This window comes from Mauremys reevesii, linkage group 13 (assembly GCF_016161935.1).
Source record: "Mauremys reevesii isolate NIE-2019 linkage group 13, ASM1616193v1, whole genome shotgun sequence".
Lineage (NCBI taxonomy): Eukaryota > Metazoa > Chordata > Testudines > Geoemydidae > Mauremys > Mauremys reevesii.
The window spans coordinates 24,833,953-24,857,210 of NC_052635.1; the positions used below are offsets into that span (position 1 = coordinate 24,833,953).

Consider the following 23,258-nt stretch of genomic DNA (forward strand, 5'->3'; position numbering starts at 1 on the left):
ATCCAAATCATTGGTGAAGATATTGAACAGACATATCCCTGCTAGCTGTGATCAAGCTAGGCCAATAAAAATAGCCACAGCAGTATAATGGCAGGAGAGGCTAGCTGCCACAAAGGCAAACCTGTCCAAGACACTATGTATGTACTCGGAGTGGCTAGCCTCTCCCACCGTTCACCCTACCATGGCTGCACTTCTCTTTTTAAGGCGCAAGCTCAATCAGAGCTAACGTAGATATGTCTGCCCGAGCTGCAGTGTAGACATCCCCAGAGATTAGTTCACATATGAAATGAGTGTGCTGGTCTCTAGCTAAGTGTCTGGAAAGCAAAACACCCAGCACGTAGTTGGTGATCTACAAAGAATAATAATTAACTGTAATAAATACTCCCTGGTAGATAATGTTTGGCATCTATTTAGCATCTTTCCTTGAGGATCTCAAAGTGCTTTACAAAGATCTATCCCCATTTTACAGATGGAGAAACTGAGAGGTAAAGGAACTACAATCCCAAATCCAAACACCTGGATTGGAGTGTTAAACTTTAGAGTATTGGCCTATCTTGCTCTCTGGCGCTCACTAGTGGCTGGGAACAGAACTCTGATTTCTTGATGTCCAGCCCCAGGCTCGAATCACTACACCAGGCTGCCTTCACCCAGCATGTGCTATGGCAAACTTGGCAGTGTGTGAGCAGGGAAGGCTCAGGAGCAGCATGATGTGTGTGTGTCTGTGTGTGCACGTGTGTAGAGAGACACGGTCTGCTGTTACTGATGGAGACCTGGTCTGACTGGGTAAAACAGTCTGGAAAAGGGCCACCTGCCTGTCTAATCTCCAGCAAGGGATTTAAGGGAAGGGTGTGTCCTCTTTCTAAGGGCTGAGATAATGAGTTGTGCCCTGAGGCGAAGGCCTGAAACAGACAGGCCAGGTCTACACTACACACTTGGCTATAGCTAAATCGCTCAGGGGTGTGGAAGATCCACCCCCTGAACGACGTAGTTATAGCGACCGTAACTCTCCATGTAGACAGAGCTGTGTAGGTGGGAGAGCTTCTCTCGCTGACATAGCTACCACCTCTCCCAGAGGTGATGTTATGGAGCTGATTGGAGAGTTTTCTCCCCTCCGTTTAAAGCATCTTCACCCTAAGCGCGACAGTGGCGTAGCTGCCTCAGTGCAGCTGCGCTGATGTAAGTTTGTACTGCAGACCCGTCCTTAGGCAGAGCACTTACTCTTTCCTGGGCTGGTGGGGGAGCCCACCCGTTTAGACCTGGCCTGCACACAAAGTCGCACCAGTTCCAGAGTTCCATGGTGTGCTCAAGGACACCCCGTTAGGCTTCAGGCCTCCAGCCATCCCCTCTCTGTGGGTGGTGACCCACGTCCCTCTCCCTTCAGACTGGGACTTCAGGCTTGCAATGCCCCTGCAATTCACTGTGCTTATCCCAGCAGGTGTAACCTTGGTCTAGCGGCTGCTGCTCACTCTCCCCCAGGGACAATGACAATGGTTCCCAGCTTTCACAAAGCACAGTACATTTATTTTAGGACAAAAGCATTACAGAGAAAGCAGAGAATAAAACAACAGACAGTCTACACGCATGCTGTGCTTACCAGGGGTTACCCATCTTCCACAGGGAGACCCTAGGATGTTTCCAGTTTTTCAAACCCTTCCAGCAGGGGTTTGCCCTCCTGGTTACACTCTCATGCCAGTTTGTGGCTCACAGAGCGCTCCCCACCCCCAATCAGTTCAGGCTGGCCCTTTTCACCGCAAGCTTTTTCTTTGTCTCCTGGTTTTTCTTTGTCTCTGCAGTTCCCCCAGTCAGTGATACTTCCGAGGAGAGGGAACAGCTCCAAAGATTTGCAGTAATTAACCCCTATTGATTTTGGTTCCTGGAGGATGTTTGGTAGCCCTCCCCAATAGAGCTAGAATACAACACCTAGCTCCCAAAGATACAGATACCATTTCCAGATTCAAAAGTTTATTACTAATCCCGGTGGCTATGGCATCTGGCACATCTCACTAGAATAGAAGTTTCCTCACTTCCAAGGTCTCGCATCTCCCACAGCATCAGCTGAGTTAAAGCCATGTAGTGCTGTGTGCAGACACTCTTACATCTGTGTAAACTGGGCTCACTTCGGCATAGGTTGCACCTGTTAATTTGCAAGCTAAATGGATATAAACCAGGTTTAAAGTACTGCAGAGTGTTCCCGCACAAAGCAGCACTGGTTTAATTCAATTGCTGCACCATCACATCTTTAGCTAAACCAGTGCGACTGTGTGTGTAGACAAGCCCTGAGTTGAATTGGCAGAGATCTGCAGATGCCAAGGCCTAGGGCAGCAGCAGGTCTGAATTTCATCATTAATGTCCAGTTGCAGGGCTGTGGTGGGCCCCAGGACTGAAATCCCAGTGGGTAGCCAGGTCTGAATTCAGCGGCATTGGCAGAGCTTTGTGGAGAACAGGGAGGGAGGGGGGCTATTATAGATCAGGATTCCAGTGCATTAGGAGAGCTGTTTGCTGGCCTAGCAGGAGGTCACATGCCTGAATTTGGGTGTGCTGGCAATGCTGAAAGAGAGTAGCTTCCCATCAGCTGCATGCGCCCTGCTTGGTTTTGTGACGCAAAGGAAAATCCCTTCCCCCCACCCACTCTACTGTCTCCTTCTGCCTACCAATCCCCTTCCTCTTCCTCTGGGAACACCCCTACCTGCGTCCTGCCTGCCCTGCTGCGGCTGGCTCTGGGTGGAACTGATGCTGCTCACGCTCACCTGGCTGATGCAGCTGGACTCATCGATGTTGTCAGTGAGCTGGTTATATTCTTCCTCCCAGCTTGGGAACTTTGGAGGTAAGAGGATCTCGACGGAGTCCAGGCGGTCCAGGCTCCTGCGGGGCAAAGGGAGAGAGAGACTGAGAGGAAGCCCCAGCCTAGCAGGAGATGAGAGAGGCAGCCGTGGGGGGTTGGCAAATAACCCTCAGTGCAGCCAGCCAAGCCTTCCATCTGCAGGAAAGGGCAGGTGCTCAGGCAGACGTCGCCCTCTGGCACTCTCCACTGGGCTCATTTATGCAGTGCAAGGAAACCCAAGCAGCCAATCAGGCTCCAAGAATCCAGGGCCCCATATTCAGTGCCGGGAGGACAGGAGTAGAAGGAAGCACCTTGCCGAGCTTTTGAGAGCTGCCTGAGGCTTGGCTAAGCTGAGTTGAGGCAGACAGACCCACAGCTGGCACAGATGTGTGGCCTTTCAGCGTGTTGAAATGAAAGTGGGGGTGGGGGGGAGAGGATGGATGCCAGACATCCCTCCCCCGTCACTGTCCCCCAAATTAAACCAGCCAATGGGAGGCTTAGCCTAGGCGCTGACTGCCACGCTGGACTCTCCTTCACTCTGGGGACAGCATGAACAGCAAGCATCAGACACAACAGCAGTGTGGGCCAGTGGCTAGGGCATGAGACTGGGAGTCAGGCAACCTGGGGTCTTTTCCTAGCTGTGTTACTGCTGGCCTAGGCAAGTCACCTCCCAGCTCGCGGCCTCTTCTCTGCCTCTAGACTGCAACTGGGGCTGGTCAGCAGGAGGGGGTTTGATGGAAAATGGCTTATTCCATGAAATTCCTGAGCAGTTCTAATCGCCAACTCTTCAGGGCAGGGCCTCATTATGTGTGCACGGCACCTAGCGCCAGCACCGCGAGGGAACAGCTGTAACACACAGGATAAAATGGGCCTTATGGCACTCCGGTTACCCAACGCCATACACAGTGCTTATCAGCGCTCTTGTATGACAGTCTTCTTGCAGCTTGTGCCCTGCCCAGGATACAGGGCTCAGAGCCAAGCTTAGATACTGGGAGGTGTTTGCCTACATGAAAAGATTTTCTGTTGCTTTGATGGGGTAGGGGAATGTCATGTACATACTCGGATTCGGATCTATCTACCTCTGGCATTATATTGGCTCTCATATTCATTGCATTGGGACACACAGTGTTGCTGACTCTTGCGATTTTGTTGCCAGAGTTGCAACATTGATGGTTTTTCTTAAAGCCCCAGGTTATGAGCTGACACTCTCAGCTTTCAGTTTTCATCTCTAGCCCTTGTGGCTGCAGAGGAAAGCTTGAAAACGTGACCCCTAAAGGCTCCAACACCACAAGGCAAATTCTAAAGACCCCCTCCCCCATGGTTACTCATGAGGATTTCACCCCTCCAGTGTAGGAAGAAGCAATCATGAAACAGGGCAACAGCTAATCTGTGTTCATCTCAGTTCCCAGGAAGGAACAGGGGCTGGGGGGTCCTCCTTTCTGCTTTTCAGGAGGACAAGATGGAAGGGGGATGGGATGTGGTTCAGGGGAAGGTGACTCATTTATGCAGGAGACAGGGAAAACAGCAGGTCCAGCAGCATCTCTACTCATGCCACATACGTGCAAGGCCATGTTATACACGTTCTGGGCCATGTCCCAGACATGCTAGGCCACATCACAGGTGTGGTAGGCTAGTTCAGGTGCTGGTAAATATCCCTTTCAAATTAATTCTGATTTCACTGAGCCAATGATCCATGATGGATAAATTCCATCTGTGCCTAACCTGGGCAGCCCCTGGGATGATACAGGAACACTGGGTTATCTCTTAAGAACATAAGACCGGCCATACTGGATCAGACCAAAGGTCCATCTAGCCCAGTATCCTGTCTTCCGACAGTGGCCAATGCCAGGTGCCCCAGAGGGAATGAACAGAACAGGTAATCATCAAATGATCCATCCCCTGTCACCCATTCTCAGCTTCTGGCAAACAAAGGCTAGGGACATCATCCCTGCCCATTCTGGCTAATAGCCATCGATGGACCTATCCTCCATGAATTTATCTCATTCTTTTTTGAACCCTGTTATAGTCTTGGCCTTCCCAACATCCTCTGGCAAAAAGTTCCACAGGGACGCTCTTGGGACATTGGTTTATACCAGGGGTAGGCAACCTATGGCATGCGTGCCAAAGGCGGCACACAAGCTGATTTTCAGTGGCACTCACACTGCCCGGGTCCTGGCCACCACTCCAGGGGGCTCTGCATTTTATTTAATTTTAAATGAAGCTTCTTAAACATTTTAAAACCTTATTTACTTTACACACAACAATAGTTTAGTTATATATTATAGACTTATAGAAAGAGACCTTCTAAAAACATTAAAATGTATGACTGGCACGTGAAACCTTAAATCAGAGTGAATAAATGAAGATTGGCACACCACTTCTGAAAGGTTGCTGACCCCTGGTTTATACAGATATATACACCTGGCCAGGATAACCATGAATGGCCACTGGGTGGCAATACTGCTCCATAGAATTGCACCTCAGGCACTGCCGGGGATGCTGAAGCTGCGGGGAAGCACAGGGGCTAAGCCTTTCCCTCCCCAAACTCAGCCTGCTAAGCAGGGCTCTGGGACGCTCATGGGCCATATTTTAAAGGAATGCCCAGTGCCACTTCTGGATGGCTGATCATGGGCAGTGCCATGCAGTGACCCCTAGAGCCTGCAATGCAGGACACTCTACTGCAGGTCTGGGAAAGCGGGCAGTTGGGTTCGCCCTGCCAGCCTCTGTGCAGCCACCAGCATGTAACTCAGGGCTTCTTTGAAGGATCCAAGAAACAAACTGGACCTGCTCCCGCTGGAGTCCATGACCAACCTTGCCATTGAGGGCCCGGTTCAAAGCCCTCTGATATCAACAGGAGTCTTCTCATTGACTCCAATGAGCTTTGAACCTGGCCCCGATGCCCCTCATCCTGATGTGATCACCTGTCATGGAGGTCAATGTAATCCCCTCTCTTCTGGTCAGTGTTCTGATGAATATACCAGCCCCCCAGCAGGGTACTTTGGCAAGTGTTTGTGTCCAGCCAACTAATGAGGTGCTGATTGGCACTAGTAATGAAGGATCCTGTGGCTGTTTATCCATCACTCCTCACTCATCCTGCTTCCAAAGAGATCGCTAGGGAAATGAGCTGGGAAAGGAGGCCACAGGGGGATTTAATACTGTCCCCTTATACTGACTCTGGGCTTGTCAGATGCACCAATAAAAAGTAACAGCAACATTACCCCCTCACGGTTCCCCTCCAACACTCCCCATCACCTACCCAGGCCAACCGCCTACAAGGAGAGAGAGCTGGGCCCAAATCTGATGGGTGGTTTACTCAGTCAGTTCTTCCTGAGGCAAATCTCCCACGGTGGGGCTTGCCTGAGTGTGGACGGCAGGGTTAGACTTCACACTGTGCCCTGGAAGTTAACAGCCTTGGGCTCCTGTTGGACCAACAGAGGAGGCAAGTGCCCTGCCCAAGACAGCCCAGCCCAGATGGCGGGAACCCACTGGCTGACCTCAGGTGGCCTGCAGGGAGCGGCGTCCCTTACCCTCCGCACTACCGTGTTTGGCACTTTCATCAAGCTGCTGAGATGACGCTGCACAAGGGGGCTCTCTCCAGCTGTTTGGGGAACACGCATACCTCTCTTTGCTGGAGCAGGAGCAGTGTGAGGGGTAGGAGCAGTGTCAGGAGAATTAGCAGCAGCATTTTGCGCATGCATAGCGGCTTCCACTCCAGGATCCCCATGCACTTTATCCACACTCCCCTCTGCCCCCCATGAGGTAGGTCAATACTCTTAAGACTATTTTGCCATTGGGGAAACTGAGGCAGAATGTGGGCAAGTGCTTTGTCCAGGGTCACACAGTGAGTCTGTAGCAGAGCTGAGAATAGAACCCAGGAGACCTGACTCACTGTTCTGCACCTCGGTTCAATCTATCAAGATAAGGAGGTTCCTCATCTCCCTATTTCTACTTGGACTCTTCCCCTGTACCCCAGTACTGCAGGTCAGAGCCCCCTTTATCTTGGCCAACACCGGAGACTCAACCCGCTGGTTTTGCTGCAGATAACCAGTCTCATCCATCGGCCTTTTCACCAAGCACAGGCCAGTTTTAATGGGCAACTCCGGGAAGGTTTCCCCACTGCTGGTGAGAATCTCTGAATGGGCAGGAGCAGCAGCAGGTGCTACTGACGCTTGTTGGCCGGTCTGGATCTGTCCTGATAAGTGACAAGACACTAAACAGGTGGCACCTAAAAACATCCAAACACTGGATGTGATGGAAAAGCAAGGAGGATAGGCCAGCAGATGGCGCTACGCCTCACATTGTTGCTACCAGAGGGTGGATTTCTCTATTCACCAGTTAGTCCGGTGGCAGCCCCTCATCTGGGTGGAGTGTTTTATTTAGTCTGGATATGTGCGGTTAGTGCCCAGATCTTAACATTTCTCCTGCCCACTTGGGAGCAAGGGAGCAGGGCAAAGGTCAGAAGAACAGAGCTAGGCACAGGCCAGAACGTGGGGCGTGTGACTTTCTTCACTCAGGTACAGGAGTTAGAGAGGGAAGAGACCTCAGGCTAGTCTACACTAGAAGTGCTCCAGCTGTCACGGTGCAGCTGGGTCACTGTAGCACGTCAGGTGAAAACGCTCTTCCCTTGGCATAATAACTCCACCTCTGCGAGAGGGGGTAGTGCTGTCCACGCCGGCGTTTAGGTCGGTGTAACTCACGCCACTCAGGGGTTGGCTTATTCACACCCCTGTGTGACATAAGTTACACCGATCTTACCTGTAGTGTAGACAAGCCCCTATTCACCCCCCCTCTAGTCCAGTCTCCTAGGGCCAGTGCACAGGGTCTCTATAGTGCAGTGTAGTCGTAGCCGGGCCAGTCCCTGTTATGCCCAGCCCTGAAGAAGAACTCTGTGGCTCAAAAGCTTGTCTCTCCCCACAACAGAAGCTGGTCCAACAAAAGATATCACCTCCTCCACCTTGCCTCTCTAACGGTCCGTAGAGCACGTTTCCTAGTGCTTTGGCTTACCCACCCCAAGCAATAGGGCGTGCACTGCTCCCCTTGGGGCACTAGTGCGCAGCCTGACAGAGCTCACTGCCTGAGAGCCAGGCAACACTTTCCTTGACTTAGTGTCATCCTATGGCTCCAAATAACTCCTCCCTGCTCCTGGCTGGCCTTATGGAAAGCAGCTCTCTTGCCTCCCCTTTGTCCTCCCTTGGCCATGCTGGATGTATTTCGTTCTTTTGATCTCGCCTCCTAAGTCACGGCATTGCTGAACTCCCCTCAGCTTGTCCACTTTTTCCTGGGACTGAGGTGTGCAGAGCTGAATGTGCTACCCAAGGGCTGGAAGCCCCAGAGACGTGCAGGGCCTCGTTCTCCTCTCCTATGTTGCTGTGAAGCAGGAGAACGCATATGGAAGTCACTGGGTTCACAGCGGTGCGGTAAGAGGAGAGCCAAGCCCCTGGACAGGGGCCGTTACCTCCCTGTTTGGTGACCAGATGCTCTCACAATGCCACCCTCCAAACCGTGTTCTTGTTCCCGCCATATCACGTGATAAAGCTGCATCTCATTTGCAATCCACTACTGCGCCGAGGTCTCTGCACATTGCTGCTCCCCAGCACTCCCTGCCCTGCTGGCGTCTCTGATTACTTCCCCCCGGACATATTAGCTTGTATTATTTCAAGCCAAATCACATTTGGTTAATTTCCTGTCTCCATGTCTACCCAGTCCTGGTCCTTTTGTGCTTGCTCTCTGTCCTTACTGGAGTTGGCAGTGTCTCCTCTGTGAATTTCAATCCAGTGCTGTTAAAGGGTTGGGGAAATCAGCACCAGGACAGCTAGTCGGGGGAGAGCCCACAGGCTGCTAAGGGAGCAGCTATTTACAGGGTGTATGTAGCAGCACCTGCTCCATATACAGGTGGGGGCCTCCTTACCTCTCACTCTCCCTTGCTACGCTCCAGTTGCTCCACTTTCTGTTTGGATCCCAGACAGCTGGTACCTCCCCCCCACCCCCAATACTTGGCCTTGCCTCCCCTCTCCTGGTCTCATCTTTTCTTGCTGTTGTCCTCCAACCAGCTTGGCAACCCACCCAGTCCCCTATCCCATCCCATGCATCTTGTTGCTGGTGCCTTTCACTTACAGATGCTCCCCAGAATCCTTCAGATTAGCTGCAATAGCACATTAAAGGAGGTGCCACGGTGCAAAGGGATTCTGGGATCCAAAGGCCTTGTTCAAGCTTCACTCCTCTTTAAGAGCCAGATCCTCTTAGGTGTAAACCAGTGTAGCTTCACTGAAGGCAAAATACACCGCCTCAGGACCTGTCCCTATGTCTTATTCCTACTCTTCAAACCAACATGTTGTGGGGACAGAGATCCTGTGCAATTTCACACACCTAGGGTTAGTTTAGAATCACCGGGGGACAAACAACTGCTCCATTCCTCCACCTTATCTTCATCTTCCCATTTTTCTCCTCTCGCTTCCTGCTTCCCAACCTCCCTCTCCCAGGGTGCCCAACCTCTGCCCAAACGAGGGCAGCACTGATAACTTCCCATGAGCTGAAGGTCACACTCAGCTGGAAAAAATGAAGGAGATGGCACCCCAACCCATCTTCAACATGGATGCTGGAAGGCCCAGCATGCAATGCTCCAGGTTAGATGTGGACGCCATCATTAGAATTCCATGGACCACCCTGGGATTGACACTGGAGCACCTGGGTGCAAAGGAGCCCTGAGCTGGTTACCTGGGTGCGGTGCTCTGCTCACTCAGAGACTGTTGGGTGGCCTTGAGGTAACTCTGCCTCCGAGCCGCAGTTTTCGGGGACGGTTTGGGGCTGGTTTCTGAATCTTCACTGTCGTCGTCCCCCATGGCTTTGATGTAGCTTCCGCTCCGCATGCGCCGGCACGGGATCTCGTTATCTTTGTCCCGAGACAGCGTATTGTTCCACTCTCCCTGAGGCACCTGGAAGAACAATGCAGCACCTTGACAGTCTGTGTCTAGGAAGGAAGGAAGGCAGGAACCTCTGGGAAGAAGAGGAACATGGGAGTTGGAGGAACCATAGCAGGCCCCTCAAGTCCAGAATCCTGGCTCCAGCCATGGCTAATAGCTGATGCATCAGAGGATTGGAGAAAACCCCTCATACTAATATGCACCTGGCCAGCTATGCTATGTTGAGGCATCACCTTATGCCATGAAGCATGAAGTTTGATGCATGTAGCATTACACCAGTTAGCCAGCCCTTCCTTAAGCACAGCTACCTGACTTCCTGAGGCAGAAAATGCTGCAGGCTGGCCTCGCACTGCAGATGAGATTCACCCTTGTGCAACAGGCCAGCACCTCCTGAGTCCCACCGGAGCCCGACTGGGTTAGCATGGTGTGCAGAGATTGTGCTAGGCCCTCAGCGCCTGGGTGAATTGCAGCTAGGCTGAAAAAATAGTTTGCTTTTATGAATACTGCATTTCCTGGCCACTGATTTAATGGAGCGATGCTCTCTTGTTCTCTTGCTATGGGACTGGATACAGGGCTGTAAAGGTCTTCAACAACAGCTCTGAATTGGCAACTAATGCTTGATTCATGGACCTGTCAGTGGACTAAAACCTGAGATGAGACAGATGCAAGGAGAATATAGGCCATTGGCTTAGGGGGATCTCACTTTCTAATATCCCCTAACAATCACAGATTTCCAGTTGAAAGGCTCAGTTCTGCCATCTTTAGTTTGATTAATACCTTACTAGACAAACAGTCCCACTGAAATCAATGGTAGTAAGGGAGGCTGAACTGGACTTGAGAGCTCCTGATGGTGGCCAAAGCCTTCTAATAAGGAAAGCTAGGGGGCTTACTAGACAGAGAAGGGTGGTCCTGTGGATAAGGCACTGGCCTAGAACTCAGGACACCTGGATTCAATTTCCTGCTGTACCACAGACTTCCTGCATCACCTTGGGCAAGTCACTTTGTGTCAGTTCTTCACCTGTAATGTTTCCCCCACCCTTTGTCTTTCCTTTAGATTGCAAGCTCTTTGGGGGAGGGATGGTCGGTCCCTTACACTGTGTACTTGCAGCACCCAGGACAATGGGGCTCTGGTGTTCTGGGGGGCTGCTATGTGCTACCACAATGTAAATCAAGAATAGATTGGACATGGGCCGAGGAGCCAGGAACTCCTGAGTTCGGACTCCAGCTCTTCCTTACAGAAATGTGCATGATCGTAACCTTCTCAAGCCCTGCAGCATTGCTGCTGCTGTAAGCTGCTGGGCTGGGACCAGTACTGGAAAGTAGTGAAGTGCTGCCATTGGCCTTGTGCAAGTCACTGCACCTGAGCTGGTAAGTCTGCCTCTGTAGAAGAGTGAGTCCTATTTACCTACCTCCAGGCTGCTGGGAGGATTAAGCAGTTAACGTTTGCTCAGTGATTGGAAATGCCAAGTGAGGTATCATGGCTAAGTGCTGTCAAACTGAAGGGCTAATCTGGAGCAACGCTCCTTTTCTTGTTTGCATCCTCCAACCCAAAAGCCTTGCTGCAGGAGAATGAGCTTTTCTCTTGAGGGAGTTCTCAACGTGGGGCCACGAACAGGCATCAGGGGTCACAGCCACCCCGTCCTCCCCATATTGCTAAAAAGGAGCGGGGGGGGGATCCTGGGGTGGGAAGGTTTGAGAGCTGCTGTTTTAACCAAGTGCTGATGCCATTTGCTCGGGTAGCATTGCTACTGTTGACATTTTCTCACTCCACTTTGTGACCATAAGCAGCCGGGTTCCTAGTCAGGCAGCTTGTCAGGCTCACTATCTTTTTTCACTGAAAAAAGAGACAACCAGAGTGAGTCCTTTGGGTAGCCGGTGGGAACTCAGGGGCCTTATGGAGAGCAACAAGTTTAAGGGGGAAAGAGAACCGAGGTAGGGACTCAGGAATTGTCAGAGCAGATCAGTCCAATGGCCCATCTCGGCTGGATCTGGTGTCCAAAGACCAGCTGTCTTTGAGAAAAAGGAAGATGCAGGAAAGCTCCAAATGGCCCAGGATGCACTAAGCTGACCTTGGGGCACTGCTGCCTGCCCTTGGCAGTTAGCAAGTGGCCTATGCCTGGTGCAGGAGGGTGGAGATTGTTATGGGGCAGGTGTTATGGGGTACTATCACCCATATGCAGTCTAATCCCTGGCGTGTCTCTTTACAGCTGGGCACAGGGCACCCCAGGCCCAGCACAGCGTGTCAGCGCAGAAGGCTGAGTTGGACCCAAATCATTGGGAGGGCTGGGCTGGATAATGCCCCATGAGGTGCCCCACAGCTTCTACCGGGGGCTCTGGCTGAAATCCCAGCAGAGTCACTGGCAAAACTCCCATGAAATCCAGCCCAGCAGGCCCAACTCCCTGAGGGGGTGAGCAGGCCCCGGTGGTTATTCTGCACTGGGTCCCTCCCCATCAGATGCCCAGAGCCAGAGAGACGGCACCGTTTGTGCCAGATGAGGCCAAGCCTGTGGGAGTAGAGGCCTCTCCAGGCCCTCACTTTGGGGTGGGGTTTGGTTCCAGGTTTCTTGGCCTTCCTGAGACTCCCTGGCCCTCTCTCTGTCAGTTCCCCCCCAAAACCCACTCGCCCCCCCCACCGATCCAGACTGGGTTCATCCAGCTGTTTGGTATGTTGCCTCCTAAAGGGGAGGTGCTCAGCCGCTGCCACAGCACTGGGCTCTGTGCCGAATCCCTGCTGGAGACCAGGCTGAGGCTGCCCAACTCCCCATTCTTCTGACACATTCAGTGCAAACCTCCAGTGGGGAGAGGTTCGTGTGTCACCCGCCTCAGCCCCAATTGTTAGCTCTGCCTCAGGAGGTGCTTTGCTTCTGTGACCTTCACCCCAGCTCCGTGCTCTGGCTTGGGGTGTGCGCCACAGGGCAGGATGACTGTCCAGACAGACCACAGGGCAGAGAGGCTTTGGGGTGTGGCTACTGGCTCTGGAACATGCCGCTGCTACCTGCTGCATGTCCCTGGGGATGGTGAGCTGGCTCTCGTGACAGATCATCCTAATAACAGCCCTGTTCTTCTCAAATCACCGCTGGGGTGATTGGCTTTGACCTTTCCTAATGAAGGTGACAAGAGGCTTCTGGAAGCACTTTTACACTGGCCGCCTCTGAGTCACGTCTGACTGGAGATTGGATTTCTCCACCTGCCTTGTCGTCACCTTGTTAATTGCATGTCAGGAGCGCTCACCCACCTGGCACTGACAGCACTCACGGCGCCAGTCTGCACAGCTGCGTGCCCAACTCAGACTGGCGGGTCTGGAGCAGAGGGAGTCCGAAACCCAGCTGAGGAAATGGAAATGTTCCTTTCTCGGCTTGCTATCTGCCCTGGACACATGGTGGGAATGCAAAGCAGAGGAGGGCCCGCGCAAAGAGACAGCTAATCACTCACCCTGATGGACAAATGCAGGCGCCTGAATGTAGAGCCTCAAGGCCCCAACCAAGATCAAAGCTCCATAGTGCTAGGTACATACACCTTGTGAGAGATGGTCCCTGCCTCAGAGAGCTTCCCAGCTGGGTAAGGCAAAGGCTGGGAGAAAGGAAGGAATGCTGGCCCCACTTTACAAGTGGGAGCTGCAGCACCGAGAGGTTAAAGCCATGATTTTCCAAACTGACTTGTGATTTTGGGTGCCCAACCTGAGACACCTTAAAGGGGCCTGAATTTCCAAGGGCAGCTGCTCAGCACTTTCTGAACCCCCTCTAGAATGTATTGGGCTCGCACTGTCACTCATATTCACCCTACAGATCCAGTGGTAGGGTAGGGATAAGAACTCAGGTCCCTGGTCTAAGCACTACATCATGCTGTGTCAGAATCGGCTGCTAGCTAGGCTTGTGCAGTGCTAGCTAACATGGTGCCGCATGCAGGCAGGGTGTTGGATATTCTGAGATGCCAACTGAGTAATTTTCTTGAACTCTACTGCCCCAATATCTCGTTGCTGGGGCAGTCTTCTGCCAAAGCCAAGTGAAAAACCATCAATGCCAAAACACCAACACAATATGTTTACTATGAAGCACTGTTCTATTGACAATCTCCATCGACTTCACTGATTAGAAACTAACGGACACACTGCAGTAGCCATCCACTTCTAGCCATGTTGTCTGTCTCTTGTTCCCCCCACCCCCCACTACTTTGTGTCCTGCAAAAGCAGAAATCCAGATGTAAAGGTCAAAGGCATCTCGAGGTGCTCAAACGACCAATTGAGGGGCATTGAAGGCAAAAAGCTCTTTTGATGGAAATGGGTTGAATTTGATGCACCAGGGTGGAACAAACAGTTTTAGTTGTTAGTGACTGCACAAGGTCGGTAGAAAGCTCCTGTTCAGGTTCCCAGATATCACTCGCTGGCAGAGTGGCAGGTTTTTTAAAGGATTTAGGCACCTAAACATTCAGCTAGGCACCTAGTGGGATTTTCAAACACGCCTAGGCACCTCAGGTGGCTTTGAGAATCCCACTGGGCAACTGTCTGCATCCAAAGTCCTCTAAACACCTGGCTCATGACCTCTAAAGCTCTGCTCTCTTGAGACATGGATGAAGATCCGGGCCCAGATCCTCAGCTCACGTAAACGGATGCAGCACTGCTGAAATCTACACTGACTGACAACAGCTGAGAATCTGGCCCCTAGGTGCAGCCTCTAGTGTTAAAGAAAACATGATAAGGAAACAGAGCTCCGGTGCCCTAAACCAGCAGACACACCCCTGCAGAACAAACAAGCTGAAATTCATTGGGGTTCTGTTTCTCTGTTACACCATCTTGTTCCTGCTTCCATGTCAATATGAAAAGCAGGGCTGATGCTCCTCTCACTTATACTGGAGTAAACCAGGAGTAACTCTACAGAAGTCAGTGACATAGCCTCTGACATAGCCTCTGACATAGCCTCTGACAGACTCATAGACTTAAGATCAGAAGAGACCATCATGATCATCTAGTCTGACCTCCTACACATCGCAGGCCACAGAACCTTGCCCACCCACGCCTGTAATAGACCCCTAACCTCTGGCTGAGTCACTGACATTTTCACATCATGATTTAAAGACTTCAACGTACAGAGAATCCACTAGTTTAAGCCTGCAAGTAACCTGTGGCCCATGCATGAATTAGAGCAGCCTGTAGGGGATGTTCTCCCCGCTGGTAATACACACACCATCCAGGAGTGGCTGTGAGGTCTTTGACAGAAGGGTGCTTGGTTTTTTCTATTGCCCCTCACCTTGTACGTACCCCAGCACTGTCTGCAACTTACCATGGGCCCATCCCTGCTCCCACTGCAGTCCAGGGAGGTTTTGCCATTGACAGGAACAGGGGTTCAGTCGGGATCCAGGTGCTTAGCTAGCTGACAGGTCAGCTGGGGGCAAATCCTGATCTCAGTGACAAGCGGGAATGGCAAACACCCAAGGACTCCCTGGGGAACAGGGCCCCTTGTAAGTAATGGGAACTCCCATGGAATTTATGGTGTCACCTTAGTTTCTTTTCCACTTCCTTGCCATCATTTGGCATCCCCTGGACAGGGCTCTCTCTGACCCCTAGACCCCAGAGAGAGGAGTCACATAAACGCTATTCTCCCTGTAAACTGCAGCCTCGGATCTCGCCTGCTGGCTGAAATCCTATCCCGGCGCTCGTGACCCTATCCCTGCAAAGTGCTGGGGCAAGTGGACCCGTTCCAGCACCACGACAGCCATTCGGCTTCCGTGTTCTGTTTCTTGGGGAAATAGTCCCTCATTCTTAGCCAAAGGATAATGAGTGGAGTGGGGAGGGGGCTTGGAACACTGCAGAGGGCTCCCCCGCCATGAGTCTGCCAAGAGCATTCCCTAATCACCCAAACAAACAGAGCGTTAACATAAAGGGAAGGGCAGTGAAGTGGAAAATCCACCTTCCAGGCTGTGGGTATATACAGAAGAGCCACTCTGTGACCATTGCTTCAGCTGGAGCCAGCTAGATGGAGGAGTTTTAGGGACAACCAGCAATTCTGAAAGTACACGTACACCACCCACACAAACATGCACTCATACATGTTTACACGCACAGGAGCATGCACACAAACACATGTACAGGTGCAAACATGCATACGGACATAGGGATGCATCACATACACAACAGCATGCACGTACATGCTCAAAGGAACACATGCCCAGACACAAATGCGCATGCATGCAAATATAAGCATGCACACATGTGTGCACACGCAAGCATTCGGGCGCATACATGTACATGCACACACACAGGTGCAGAGAATGGCTAAAGCTTCCTGTGGGAAACAAGCAGGAAGACACAAAGGGGCAGAGCCAAAGAGGGCGCAGCCTGGTTGTGGAGGGCAGACAGGGTGACCAGGTGTCCGGGTTCACCAAGCCGTTAAAAGTCTGGTCGGCGGTGCTGCGGAGCCGAGGCAGGCTAGTCCCTACTTGTCCTGGGGCACCGCGCTGCGCCTTGGAAGCGGCCAGCAGGTCTGGCTCCTAGGTGGGGGGGGAGTGGTTAGTGGCGGGGAGAAGACTCCACGGCGAGCGCTGACCCTGCCCCAAGCACCGGTTCAGCTGTGGGGGGGCGGTGCCTGCGGGCGAGAGCAGCGTACACTGCAGACTCTCCTGCTCCCCTAGCCCCCCGCCCCCAAGCCGGACCTGCTGGCCGCTTTCAGGGCACAGCGCGGTGCCCCAGGACAGGCAGGCTGCCTGCTTTAGCCCTCCCACTGCACCGCTGACGGGGAGCCACCCAAGGTAAGCCCACACCCCAACCCCAAGCCCCAACCTCCTGTCCCAGCTCTGAGCCCCCCCAAACCTGAAGCCCCCTCCTGCATCCCAAACTCCTTATCCCTAGCCCCACCCCAGAGCCTGCACCCCCAGCCCTCACCCCCTCCCACACCTCAACTCCCTGCCCCAGTCCGGAGCCCCCTCCCGCATCCTGAACCCCTCACTTCTAGCCCCACCCTAGAGCCTGCACCCCCATTTAGAGTCCTCACTCCCTCCTGCACCCCAACCCCCTGCCCCAGAACAGTGAGGGTGAGGGAAAGTGAGCCACTGAGGGAGGGGGCATGTAGTGAGCTGGGGGGCAGGGCCTCGGGGTGGGGGCTCAGGGAAGAGGTGGGACTAGGGTGTTTGGTTTTGTGCCAATAGAAAGTTGGCAACCCTAAGGGCAGAGCTGGATAGCCACTTGCAGGCCTGCTAAGTGTGGGAGGAGGCAAAGAGCTGCATGGCACTAGGGGTCCTAAAATGAGGCCTCAGGGGCCTAGTGCTTAATGCACCCCAAGGAGATAAACTCCTATGATACGAAGCTGCTGCTTCCATACCAAGGGCCCTGCTATAACCGGGGGGAACAGAGGGAATCACAGGAACAAGGTAGCAGCCCAAAGGTCTCTAAATGGGCTGCTTCTCATCAAGAGTCACTAGGCCTCCCTTTATCAGGGCCACCTGACTACCCCACCCACACAGCCAGGTGCATCCTCTCTCTTAGGCTTTGTCACCACACGGAGGGCAGCCACGGAGCCCCAGCTCTCCCCTGTTTTGGGAAGGAAGGGGGATGGACACCTGCTCCCAGCCCCATGCTCCAGTCCCAGACTCGGTCTCTGGGAGGGAGCTTGGCTCCTTCTGCTCACAAGCAGCTCTCTGCCCAAGTTGAAGCTGACATGCTTTGTCAGGTCCCACCTTCCCCAGTGGTCAGCTCCCCTCCAGGCTTGGTGGCTAGTGCAGTCCACGTGGGTTTAACCCTTCCTGGCTCAGCTGAGGACAGGGTATATCCCCTGACCAGAGAGTCCGTCAAGCCCTTTGGGATCCTTACTGAGGAATCCTCCGCACTGCCAGCCCACCTCTCAGTCACTACATGCTTTATGCCCGTGGGCAGGCAGGGAGAGGGACTAGCCCAGGGTCATACAGCCAGTCTACAGAGCTCTCCTGGCACCCGGGCAGCGCTCTAGTCCCTGGGCCATGCACATGGTTGTCTGGGACGCTGGGCGTTTGAGTGCTGTGGGAAGCATTCTGATGGTCAGGCTGGTTATTCCTGGAGAGCCAACCCCAGTAATCCTGACAACCTGCCAGCGTTTTACAAAGGCATGAAGCAAGCTCAAGGGGGGGGGAGGTGCATAACGCCACCCGCTGTGGCCCTGGCTTAGTTGTCAGCTGAGACGCCAATCCAAAGCACCCCAAACTGTATGTCTGCAGTCAAAGGCTCCAGACAAGATAAAACGCTGGTGGATAACATCTCACTTCTGCTTAATCTCAGCCACTGAGAGTTCATAAATAAACGAGGCTAGAGAAGGGCTGACTGCAGCTCCTGATTGGCTTGGGAGCTCCCTGCTTCATCTGGGCCCATCGATGTTATCGCGGCCCCAGGGGGCGGGGGACTGAAGCTGCTGATCAACCCGCGCTTGCATCATGCCACCGAGCCCAGAACAACCGCAACATGCAGCCCCTCGCTTTGGACACTTGTAGTCAATGTTCAATGCCTGCTTGGCAGCTTAATGGCTCTGGACACCTCTCATTGCAGTAAAGTTTCTTCAGTTCATCCGCCAGGCCTGCCTCCTGCCCCAGACACAGAGCCCTTCTTGTAACAGGACAGCCAGGTGCACAAGAAACACCCTCTACTTACAGTGCTGCAGGATGGGAACCTCCTGCTGCATGCAGCCATGTCAGGGTGGGGGAAACACCCTCCTCTCCTAAACAGGAAGTAAGAGAGGGGTAGAGCATAGCTCTAGCCCATAATACTCTGAGTCACCCCATTAACCCCTTGATGACCACTTTACTACAGTCCTCCTAGCCAGTGCGGGAGGGGAGAGGAGGGGCAACAGATAGGAATCAGTCATCAGGGAGCATCCCTCTGCACCTGACAACTCATTTGTCACCTCTCCAGTGTGGGGCCAATGATGCAGCCTTGCGTCCACAGGCCTCATCCAGGGCCTGCTCCAGCACCAATGGAAAGAGTCCCATGGACTTTGATGGGAGCTGGATCAGGCACTGGCAGCTGGGTTAAAAGCTCTGAAAGGCCAGAGGAACACCCAGCAACATGGCTGTGGAGCTGACCCTCACCCAAAGCCTTTGGGTCTGGAACCCTCAGGAGGACTAGCTTCCTGGTGAGACTTTGGGGCCCGTCTGGCCAGGCTGTAAATGGCTCCAGGCTGGGCTCCTAATGTTTGGGGGCCCTGTGTCCGGACCTGGCAGTGCAGAGCATAACATGCTGAACTGAAGGGCAAGGGGAGGGTTTAAAAAAATTCAGTGACCTTTTTCAGTGCTCAAACCAGGCCTGTGCCAGGGCTCAAGGTAGGGGGTTGGTGTAGCCACACTATTTCCCACCCCTCCCCCAAGGAACTGCTCCTTAGTTTTTGGGGCAGATAGCTCAGGTTTAAAATTTTTCCTCTGGAGACCCTCTTGAGCCCAAGCCCCAGACCTGCACACCCTCAAGCTGTGGGGAAGATTGGCTCTGGGTCTGGACTCGGGAGCCTGGCTTTGCTCCTCGGGCCCATTTCCAGTTTTAACCATGACTCCTGCAAGGCACAGCTGCTTTCCGGCCTGAGTTCGGGGCACGCAGCGCTCCTTTGGGAGCCAGGGAGATGTCACCTCAGTCACTGCACTGCTCCCCAGCTGCTGGAGAGAGACACACAACAGCAGGGTCTGTTTGGATTTTGCACATGTCCTTGACAGAGGATGCTCCTCCCTGCCTTTTGGTATTCAATGCATGACCATCCCTGCCTGAGAATGACTAGCTGGGGCTCTCGGCACTGCTGCTCACCTAGCCGTTCACCTAGGTTACATGGGGGACGCGACCCTCTCCCGCCAACTAGATCTCCCTGAGAGGGCTGTGGAGGAATTGGCTGGTTGAGTGCACAGGGCTTGGAGCAGACTCTTCCCCTGAGTTGGCTTTGCAGAGGGTCATGCTTGGAATTTGAGGCTGGAACCCCTAAAGCCCAAAGGGAAACTCATCCCAAACCACTAGGCTTTGCCTGGCTTCAGGAAGGAGGTCGTGGAGGGAACGTACATGACCACCAAGTCTCACCTACTGCTACCTCAACCCACACAGTTTGCCCAGGGCCACTCCACGCTCAGCCGAGTTTGCCAGGGAACTTACAGAGCACAGTTTGGTAACAGCTTTCGTACCACATCTCTGCTCCGAGCCCTTCCTGATGCGAGGTCCCAGGTCTCTCTCATGTCGAAGTCAGATTCAGCCCACAAATTTCATTTCCATAGGAAGTAAATCCCAGATCCTAGGCTGATACTACCTAGCAGTGCAAGGAGCAGCCCCTTGGCGCACGCTGGCTGGTGGGATGTGGCCCTGGCTCCTTCTGCTCATACAGTTACAGGGACAGCATCTGTCCCTGTAAGGGCAATGCCCTGAAACTATCCTGCCAGGTTTATAGCCCTAAAGATTCTGTGCCCTAGGAAGCTGCCTACACAGACTGGAGTGGGACTAAGGAACCATGTCCCAGCTGCTGTGACTCAGCTTCAGTGGAGCTGCCCCTGTTTATACCAGCCAAAGATCTGGGCTGCCCGCCTCCTCTCTGGGCTGGAGACATAGTTGTGGCCACAAATCCCAGGTCAGATTCTCAAGCAATTCAGGAGCGGTTCATTATTTATTTCACAAAGTAATGCTTTCTTTTACCCTGAGATCCTCTCGCAGGCCAAACTTCCAGTGAAGCGGTAATAACTTAGTAAGGGCCTGGAAGATCTGGCCAGCTGACTTCAGGAGGGCTGGTGGCTGGCAGCCCGGGTGTGTTGCAGCAGTTTCCATTTCTCTCTGTTATTTCATTCTGCTCTCATCTGCACTCTGGCTTTCCCCATGTTGTGTATTTAGCGTTGGGTAGCTTGGAGTATTTTGTGGCTGCCTATTCAACCTGGTAACACTTTAACACAAAGGAAAACAACTAACGACATTCCTGATCCAATAAATTCCTCAGTAATTTGATTTGCGGGAAGTGGAAAGCAAGGCTTGAGGAGCCGGCTGCTTTTCAATAATTAATTACGCCTTGAATACCACAAACCCACTGCCAGAAGAGCCACTGATGCCTCTGTGTTAAAAATGCACTCATGTGATTTACAAACACAGCCCAGATGATTACGCCCCCAGGCCTGGCCTCTTATTTGTATTCCCCTGTCTAAGCATGCATTAGGTTTTGTGTTCTTAAGAGGCGCCTGTTGAAATATTGACATGTGTCTAAAGATTCTTATGCAATGATCCAGCACAGTTTGAACCTGGGACCCTTCAACATTAAATTGTCAGCTGCTACCACTTGAGCTAGAGGACTAACTGGTGGTAGTAGTAGGCTTTTATCTTTTTATGTGGATTAGCCACTTAGGGAAACACATACCACATAGTGAACCAGTGGTTTATAGTGCTGGTCCTGAACAGGTGTGTCATTGTGGGCACAAATCAGATGCCCCTTTATGGAATATTTGGCTTGTGGTAAATTATTGTCATTGTATTGCAGTAGGACCTAGCAGTGGCCCCACTCCCGGACCAAGCGCCCACTGGACTAGATGCTGTACAGACACAGAACACATCAGGTTAGTTTTAGGGATAGGTGCATCCTAGTAAGCCGAGCATAGAACTGGTTCATTTCCCTGGCAACAGAGCTTTGCCCTGAAGAGTCACATTTGCAATAGGCCTTGGGCATGAAAAAGATACTGGGAGGTGCATCTGAATCTGGCCAGGGAGCCACCCCCTTCTGGGCGAGCAATCTAGGGGCACCCTGGGCACACATGGCTGCTCCAATGACCTTTACAGGTATGCTTTGAAAGGCTGGTGGAGTCTTCGACTCAGACTTCACCTGCAGTTGCTGTTTCTTCCCCCTGGTAACACCCCAGTGCGCTGCTCTGTCAATGATTCTGTTATAAAGGGGTAGGGGAGAAATCAGAATGACTTGTGCTGATGGCTAAAGTAGCAGGAGCGGGTTAATTTTTTGGTCAGACCAAAGCATTGCCCCAGGGCTCACCGAGCCAGAGCCCTCCTTACCAGGTGGAACATCACCCCCAGCAGAGACCAGAAGCAAACCCCAGTGCGGCACCCACCTGCAAGTAATGATAGGCTAAGTCTTGCTGGCAGGACTTGGATTTCAGCAGGGCTTTGTCGATGGTGGCAGAGGCCTTTTGGCACACTTCCCGGGCATGGCTAAGGGTGAGCGTGGACCAGGAGCCCCGTTTGATGTAGTTGGACTCGTTGCTGATGGGGATATTGGCGCAGGGGGTGACCTTGAGGTCGTTATTGCTCTTGGAGGATTTCAGCATGTGCTCACTGATGGTGTTATATGCGTGCATGAAGTACCTAGGCTGGCTGTGGTCAGGTTGCCTGCCTAGGGTCATGAGGCCCATTGGATTGCGATAGCTGCAGGTGTCGCTGTCTAAGTTGTCGTCCGAGCTCCACCAGCCTGATATGTTGGACCTGGGCCTGCGTTTGGTCTCAGTGGTCTTTGCCCGGTCTTTGCTCTTGCTCCTCCGGTTCTGCTTCGGGTCCTCTGTGCCCTTCTTGCCATTCACGCTGCCCTTGGTGGGGCCCTCCAGGGACTGCGACTTGGCAAAGAGCTTCTGGACAGAGTGCACCAGGTGTCGGATGCGCCCGGGGCTCTCGCTCCGGTGCTTGGCGTCGCTCCTCTGGAACTGGAGGGTGCTGAAGCCGTCCCGGTGGATGGGCAGCTGCTTCTCAAATTGGTCCAAGAGGTTTGCGGGGAGGCGGTTGATCTTAGTGGCTTGGGCATGGCTTGGGAAGGGGTTCTCGTCCGGGACCTCGAAGTGGGAGTTGTAATGGATACGGGGGAAAGTGCTGCTGTTGGAAATCTGGTTGTTGAGTGGGAGGAGACAGTCACTATGGAGGGAATTCTGGGCTGGAAACCGGGGGTCCACAGGGTAGGAGTCAGTGGGACTGAGGAGGTAAGGGTTCCTGTCTTGGGCGGCATAAAGAGAGTCTTGAGGGGAGTCCAGGTTATCGGAGAGGTGGCGGCTTCTGTTATCTCCTAACCCCTTCATGGTCCAGGGGTTTCCTACAGCATCACTTCACGGGTGACACTGAGGAGCCTTCTTGCTAGTTCCCCCTTTGGTCCTGCTCCCTCTGGAGATGATCCTGCAGCCACAGAGACAAGAAAGACGCACACATCACTGAAAGGAAAGCTCTCCCCAGACTCCCTCTATCCCTCTAAGCAGTTCCACCCTGCTCCTCCCCAAGACATCCGAGCCAGTGCCTTGCAAGTTCTACAAGCCAAGACAATGAAGGTTATTACAGAGCTGAGAGAGTGAGGAGAGGAGGAGGAGAAAGGGGTGATTAACATTCTCTAGCCATATTTAAGAGCCATGTGGACCCCAGAGCTCAAATTCAAACTCCTTAATTTTGGCCTCTGCGTGACTTCATTTAATAGCACTCGGCCCCCAGCCAGCATAACAATCCTTAGCAGTTGGATTGTCAGCAAATCATGGGCGTCCGTCCCATTATTTTAGGGGGCTGAATAAAAACCTGCTGTCAAATACTGTGCCCGGGCCTTGCTGGAGTCAAGGGAAATGAGGAGCTGAGGATCAGATTGGCT

At 52.9% G+C, this 23,258-nt stretch overlaps 1 protein-coding gene across 3 annotated transcripts in view; it reads right to left on the reverse strand.

Annotated features, from left to right (window-relative positions):
• The window catches only part of DLGAP4 (DLG associated protein 4), a 102,760-nt gene extending 79,994 nt beyond the window's left edge, over positions 1–22,766 (reverse strand). Inside the window, exons 1-3 of one of the 3 annotated variants that reach the window (XM_039497678.1) lie at positions 21,757–22,766; positions 9,536–9,753; positions 2,748–2,862 (exon numbers count right to left, since the gene is read on the reverse strand). In XM_039497678.1, the coding sequence (XP_039353612.1) occupies positions 2,748–2,862; positions 9,536–9,753; positions 21,757–22,707 (1,284 nt within the window). In that variant the 5' untranslated portion in view covers positions 22,708–22,766. The remainder of the gene's footprint in view (positions 1–2,747; positions 2,863–9,535; positions 9,754–21,756) is intronic. The other 2 variants (XM_039497676.1, XM_039497677.1) reach the window with 2 other exon arrangements.
• Positions 22,767–23,258: the final 492 nt, after the last annotated feature.